Raw genomic sequence first — 7,705 nt, 5'->3', positions numbered from 1 at the left:
GATATCGTCTTCTTTTGGAAGGCCAAACAAAGTAGTTTCGCTTTCACAACAAAACACACAGCGCCTTCACGACATGGCGGCAGCAACAATACTACAGCGAGAATAAAATTATGCCTTCTTTCTTTGCGTGAACATTTGGGCACGTTATGCAAATCTTCCCAGATAGTGACGTAGACATGTGGGGGCATGTTAGAACGAGCCGTTTTAGGTAGGCGTGGTTGACTCTTAACTTTTATAAAGAATATCTCTTTGGATTTGAGACTTTAGTCTTTGCAACTTTACAGATCTTCTTTATGCACCAAGAGCTTGTAACACTCCAAAGAGAAAGGAAAACTTGAAATCGCATCATATAACCCCTTTAAAGATAATGTGTACCAAAAATCTTTGTCATATCTTTATGTTGACACTTAACTAGCCTTTTGTTTTGGAGCTTTGATGCAGTTATCATCTTCTCAAGGTGCAAACAGGAAATAAACTGCTCTGGTCATGTGACAGTTTGCACTAATCATGTGAAACTGCACATATTTCATTGAGACCCTTTATTTTTTCTATATTTGCAGGAAGCGCACTAAAACATCAGTCAGTAAGGTTTTTAGAGCTTTATAAATGAAAACATTTTTTAAAGTCACTATTGTGACCGGTGGGATTAAATGGGTTAATTATACACTCTAAAAAAATCGACTAACCAAGCTGTTGGGTTAAATATTTAACTAATTTAACCCAGCTGCTGGGTTAGTCCATATTTGACTCAAAGTTGGGTTGAAACAACCCAGCATTTTTTAGAGTGTAGGCTATACATGGGAATAATGATATATGCGAGACTGCATGCCATATTTGTACATTTTGGTTTTTCACATTGACTATTTTAGTGCTAAAATTAAGGTGATAAGCATCTAAAATATAAATTTGACTATATTCATTCAAATGAATGTAAACCTAACATCTAATTTTTATAAAAACTTAATACACCGTTATATGTAATTTACCGATTTCTACTAATCTGATCTGCAAGATGCAATTTGCATGCTAAACTAATAAATCTGACAAAACCAACCAATCCCAAATGAGTAGCAGGATTTCACGCTATCAGTACCTTGAAACATCCTGTCAGGAATAATCTTTGTCTTTCACAGTTCATCTCTCTAGATGATGTTCTTCAACTATGGTGTCAGAAAGGAATGTTTTTTCTTCCTCCACCAATCAGGCTCCTCCTGTGGTTTAATGTGTGTTTTTGTGGAGTGTGGTTGGGGGTTAATGAGGGGGTTAGCAGGGTTGCTAACCACAGCCTGGTCTGGGACATTTAGGTCAACTGATGAATGGCGGGGTAAATTGTAAATCAGCCACTGGAGAGCGAAGAGCCGGATTCCTCATAGCACTGATGTCACCACCGTGGTGCCTTCAACAGATCCAGACTTGAATGCTCTCAGCCTGAGCCAGATGTTCAACCCCTCAGATCCCCTGTTATTCCCTCCTCTACTTGTGCAAGATTCCTTGTTATTCCCTCTTTTCCTCTTTGGGATTCCGTTATCCCTTCTCTGCTTCTGTGAGACTCTCTACCCTTTCCAGGGTGTCACTCTTTATGAATATATCTGTACGTTTCCATAAAATCCCATTGAAAGCAATGCTCCCATGTATCCTTATCTAATTTAAAGCAATATTCTGGGGCAAACACTGTACATATTTGGCATACTGTTGATTACCACTGAGAACATAAAAAATAATTCAGACATTTGAATGAAATGCGCTTTCTTTTGAGTCTTTGTTGGAATAATACTCATGCTTTTCCATAAGAAGCAGTGCTGAGATGTATTTTCATTAATTTCCTTGTTGAAAAGAAAAGAAAATGTCTTAAACCCACTTTAGGTGTATTGCTGGTTTAAGATGGTCTAACTAGTCTTGGCCAGAATGACCATCTAAAAAGTGTTTAAATCTACCATTATTGAAACACGATTGCTTATTTGATTATTTGGATAAAACTCCTTAAGTCTGTGAAATGACATAATCACACTAAAGTATGCTAATTAAAGGGGTCATATGATGCGATTTCAATTTTTCCTTTCTCTTTGGAGTGTTACAAGCTCTTGGTGCATAAAGAAGATCTGTAAAGTTGCAAAGACTAAAGTCTCAAATCCAAAGAGATATTCTTTATAAAAGTTCAGAGTCAGCCACACCTACCTAAAACGGCTCGTTCTAACACGCCCCCACATGTCTACCTCACTATGTGGGAAGATTTGCATAACGCCGCCCAAATGTTCAGGCAAAGAAAGAAGGCGTAACTTTTAGTCTCACTGTAGTTTTGTTGACGCTGCAGCCATGTCGTGAAGACCTGTGTGCTTCGTTGTTAAAGCGAAACTACTTTGTTTGGTCTTCCAAAAGAGGACGATATCCGCTTCGTCATGCCTAGAGCTGATCTAGAGGAGAAACAATAATGTACAGTATGTGGAAAATAATGTTTTTTTTTACTTTAAACCGCATAAACACATTTCATTACACCAAATACACAAAATAATGTTCTTTTTAGCAGCATCATATGACCCCTTTAAGTAAACATACCTAGCTTGAAAAAAATCATGCACACATTTAAAACAAACTCATTATAATTTCTGTTCTTTCTTTTCAGGATGGTTGACACAAAGTGCTAATTAGTACAGAGGAACCAGTTCAGTCCAAATGGTGGAACATGATGAACGTGGCAGTTTCTGGCATCATACAAAAACTCTTCTGGATATTCCTTATGGCTAGTTCCAAACTGTAAATTGAAACATGAATGATCAACCCATGATGACTTTAGAAGGACAGAAGTCATCAGCTTTGCAAGAGACCCCAAGAATGACTTTCTCAGTAGAGCTTTCAATGGCAGACTCAACCATGGATAGAATCCTGACCTTAAAGGATACTTCTGATTCACTATCGTCTGTTATAGATGAGCCTTTGGAAGACCAAACACAACTTGAGCTGAAGAATAAAAGTTCATTAGAGAAGATCAATCAAATTGTACCACTGCTTGTCAACAATAATGGACCTTGTCTTCAAATCTTGAATCTTCTCACAAAAGAAAAGACAAAGAAATACATTGAACATCAAAGCACTTCTGCTCCAATATCAACCCCAAAATCTGAACTAAATGGCATTTATTGTGAACCTGACGTCCAAATGGATGCTGAGACTGGGTTCAGCTATTTTTTGACTCGCTCAGATAGTCCAGTGACCAACAGCTGTGATGTAGACTCCTCAAACACCTCGTCTACTACTTATCCTTTTTCAAATTTTACGGTCAGACCCATATCAGAACCCGCTTACTCTTTTGCATCCTCTCCAGTGGGACCATCTCACATTGAACACCCTTACTCGGCTCCTTTGCCAGTCTCCAAGGGGGCTGATCTACCCCGAATCATCAAACACAAGCCCAGCTCCATTACCTTTGCAGATTATGACAGCTTTTTGGGTCTGATCAAGAATGTCCAAGCCAATGAAGGTTCAGATGCTTGTGAGACCTCTTCTGAAGATGAAGGCCATGATGTGGTCTTCCATGATGATAGCGATGATGTGTTTCCCAAGTGCAAAGAATTTTTCCAAAGCTCCAGACAAAACGGGGATGGACTGAAGAAACAAAGGAGCAAAGGAACCTGTAGACAAGCACATGGAGAAAGAAGTTTCAGCACCAATCTGCCACCCACCAGAAGCAGCAGCTATGAGGCAGAGGAGGAGAGCAGCAGTACAGAGGTGAGGGTCTGGTGTTGGTTATATGTTTAATAGGCCTTTTGAGAAGCTTAGCTGTGTCTTTAAGCATAATGTCTCGTTTCGTTTTCAATGTCTGTAAAGATTACTATTCTGCAAACGTTCTGGTTTAGTCTCAACCTATAAACTCTATGTGTTAAAATTCTGAAATGAATTCAAAACAAATACATTAGTACATTCAAACTGTTTTGTTGATCATTTCAGCTTTAAGTGCTATTCAGGTTTCTCACAGTCATTGAAAATCTGGAAATATCTGATTTATTTTTTTTGTCAGGTCTGTAAAAGTCATGGCAGTTAATAAAAGTCATGGAAAATTAATGGCTGTTTCTGTAGTGAATATAGATTTTTCTAGTTTTGCTGTGATCTTAAATATTTTATTGACTAGATTTTGTCCTTGTTTAGATTAAAACTTGCCCACAAGCCATAGTTGATGTCTGGCATTTGAGCAAATTGTTCTTTCAAGTTTGTTTATTTCAATGAGTCAGTTAAGCAGGTTCATAAATCTGTCAGAAAGCTCTGGAATTGGTCTTGTAATTAGTCTTAATCAAAATTCTTTTTCAGTTATCTCAAATAACTGGATACATCATGGAAAAGTCATGGAAATTCATTGGTCAAACTTGAAAGAATATTAAGATTTTCAAGATAAGGTTGGAAAATCTCCCATTGACTTTATTAGAATCTTCATCACAATAAAATTTAACTGACAGCAATAACATCCAAGTATTTGCATACTGAATTGCAAGTCTTTTTTTCTTGCATTTTTTGGCATACTAAATTGAGAAGGCACTCATATATTCTTTAGGAAAATAAAAATGACTTGATTCACATTTTAACTTTGAGATCCCATGTTTCTACTCCACAAAGTGATATATAGTATTACCAGCTGATAGACCATTCACGCCATAAAGTGCAGCTTACATGAGCATCTGTCATGGCCTCTTGTTTTCATGGAATGCCGAGTCTGATATCCTTCCTGTCGCCTGTCAGAGCGAATGTCTGTTCAACGGTGAACTTAGACTTCCCTTATTTTCAACTCCATTTAGTTGGAGTCAGTCATGGATGATTTACATCTTTCTACTAACCTCCTGCCTGACCTGACTGTTGGCAACCTGTGACCTCCCCATCCCAAGTTTATTAGAGGTGTCACGTGGACACATATGAAAACACAATAGCTTATTCCCTACCATGCTTGGTTAAGAAACCCTGTAAAAAAAGATCCATACCATTCATACCAGAGATAACCAGGACAAAGTGTAAAGTTGATCACACCCTCTTATTCTGTTCTTATTGCTACATAAGCACAAAGTCAATGTTGTTCTGTATTTCTATTCATTTTGATATCTTTAGCTATTGTTTGTTTTTAGAATAAGTCATTCCTTTAAAATCATGTTTTTAATCTATCTATTTTTATTTTTTTATTTTGTTTTATTTATAAAAATGTATTTGTTTTAATGGATTAGATTTGAATAGATTCTATACATTCTATTTATTATATAAATTTTAGTAGATTTTATTGTCACACGTGAATTTTTTGCAATATTTATAAATTTATGTTATTCTGTTTCGTAGTGACATATAGGTAATTTTGCATGGGTAGGTAGAACATTTTGTGCAGCAATTCTTTTCAGCTATAATATATATTTAAATTGAAACTTTTTTTTATGAAACATTAGTTATAAAATCTGTTGTATAACTGTATATATTATAATTCTGAAAATAATTGCCGTCTACAATGAAAGAAGAAAATCTCTTTCTCTCGCTCTCTTTATATATGTACTAAAAAGCATTATTTTAGAAGCAGGCTTGCTTTTGATTTTAAATTATTACAAATAATTAAATATTACATTATTAAATTATATTTGCATTTACATTTTTAAATTACAGATACTTTTACCCAAAGAAAATATTGTTAATAAATATTATTTATTTATTTAATATTTTCTTTTCTTTTCTTTCTTTCTTTATTTTTTTAAATCTTGCCTTTTGTACTGGAAAAGACTGTATAACCAAGACAGGCTAATTGCATCTAGGGTTGTGATGACTTACTCAGTGTCAGTGATGTAGTTACAGTATAGCAGTGAACAGATTGTGCAGAGGTTAAAAGGATTTTTCTTGGGCAGGTGAGCAGAGATGGTTTGTTAGGCCCCAGCACCCCTCTGTTCTGCACGAGCTCGACTCTCCCCTCCTGTTCATCGTTCTTTGTTCACGCGTGATTTAAGATGAAACTGTGAGAGAATGTGGTACCCCTCACGTGAGCGCTGACCTTGCCTCATTTGCACCTTCTCAAGAAATACCAGAATAAGCTGTCAGTGGATATGAACAGAAAAATCTGTTAAAAAAATATTTGTTAAATATTTCAAAAACTATAAATGTCATTCTGTAGTACAATTCATATGGAAATTAAATAGTAGATATTTAGTATAGTACACAATTATTTAGATGTATTTCATGTATTTTCCCTCTTCACCTTTTGGTGTCGCTCTATACAAACCTTTACCCATATTGTGACCAATAGCACTGGTAGAGTTTATGTGTGCATATGTCTTGGAATTGTGGAAAACTCTGCATTTCTAGCCGCCTGTCCCTATCCTTGTGAGGAAAGACATTCAGTTTGACAGTGAACGGCTCCTGTAACAAAAAAGTAGGAGGATTTTCTTCCTCCTTAGAGTCTTATCTGACCTGGATTTGAAGCAGTTCAGCAAACAGATTATGGCTGGTGGCCTTTAAGGATGACATATTTCTACATTCTCTCGGTGGAGGTGGCTGGCACGCTCAGTGGGTGGCATGGCCATGGCAGGAAGCCCAGAGCAATGCCAAAGCCAGGCACTTGACTCCTCATTTCCATGTCAATGGGCCAGTGCTGAGATTTACAATGTGGCCAATTTGCGGTGGTGCAGTTATGGTCCTCGGCCATTCTGTCCACCGTGGAAGATAACAATGATGAGCTGATCTGGTGGGACTGACTCATACCGGCCTAGTTGCCATGACAAGTGTATTTTCTCACGACTGACAGGGCAGAAAGGGGTGTTGTAACCGATGCCGGGTTATTGAATACCACACATTCTGTGCAAGGAACAGATTCCAAGGGAGCAAGACACTAAGTTTTCATGAAAAATCAGCATATCTGTGGCAATCACTACTTGATATTTGTTGTTTTTAAGAATAATAGTAAATAAGTGAAATTAGTAACACTTTAGAGTGTTTATTTGGTGTGTACAGTGTACAGTACTTTAACAGCATTCATTATTCTAGATTGGTAACTTGTGCATTATACTAATACATTTTTGACATTTTATGTTGTATAAATTACTCATTAGTTCATGATATGTATTATGCACAAACATGAATGAACAATAAACAACAGTATTTTTATATACTTTAATATTATTAAATATCAACAAGACTACATTTATTTATATGATCAAAACCATAATATTGTGAAATACTATTGCAATATAAAATATCTTTTCTATTTTAATATAATATAAAATGTAATTTATTCCTCTGATGCAAAGCTGAATTTTCAGCATCATTACTCCAGTCTTCAGTGTCACATGATCCTTCAGAAATCATTCTAATATGCTGATTTGTGGCTCAAGAAACATTTTTTATTATCATCAATGTTGAAAACAGTTGTGCTGCTTTATATTTTGGTGAAAACTGTGATGCATTTTCTTTTTCAAGATTCTTTGATGAATAGAAAGTTAAAAAGCACAGCATTTATTTGAATTTATTTGTATCTTATTTTAAAGCATTACCATAAACTCAGAAATCAAACCTTAGCTTTTAAAGGGATCATATGATGTTGCTAAAAAGAATTATTTTGTGTATTTGGTGTAATGAAACGTGTTTATGTGGTTTAAGGTTAAAAAAATACATTATTTTCCACATACTGTACATTATTGTTTCTCCTCTATGCCCCGCCTTTCTGAAACACGTCGATTTTTACAAAGCTCATCGGTCTGAA

At 35.9% G+C, this 7,705-nt stretch overlaps 1 protein-coding gene across 3 annotated transcripts in view; it reads left to right on the top strand.

The window, feature by feature from the left end:
* stard13b (StAR related lipid transfer domain containing 13b) overlaps nt 1–7,705 on the top strand; it is a 96,968-nt gene that overhangs the window by 7,392 nt on the left and 81,871 nt on the right. For all 3 annotated transcript variants that reach the window (XM_016479158.1, XM_016479169.1, XM_016479163.1), the window contains exon 2: nt 2,621–3,723. In XM_016479158.1, coding sequence (XP_016334644.1) covers nt 2,764–3,723 — 960 coding nt within the window. In that variant the 5' untranslated portion in view covers nt 2,621–2,763. The remainder of the gene's footprint in view (nt 1–2,620; nt 3,724–7,705) is intronic.

The sequence above is a fragment of the Sinocyclocheilus anshuiensis genome, unplaced genomic scaffold, assembly GCF_001515605.1.
Source record: "Sinocyclocheilus anshuiensis isolate Anshui unplaced genomic scaffold, SAMN03320099.WGS_v1.1 scaffold1170, whole genome shotgun sequence".
NCBI lineage: Eukaryota > Metazoa > Chordata > Actinopteri > Cypriniformes > Cyprinidae > Sinocyclocheilus > Sinocyclocheilus anshuiensis.
This window is presented reverse-complemented; position numbering and strand designations above follow the sequence as displayed.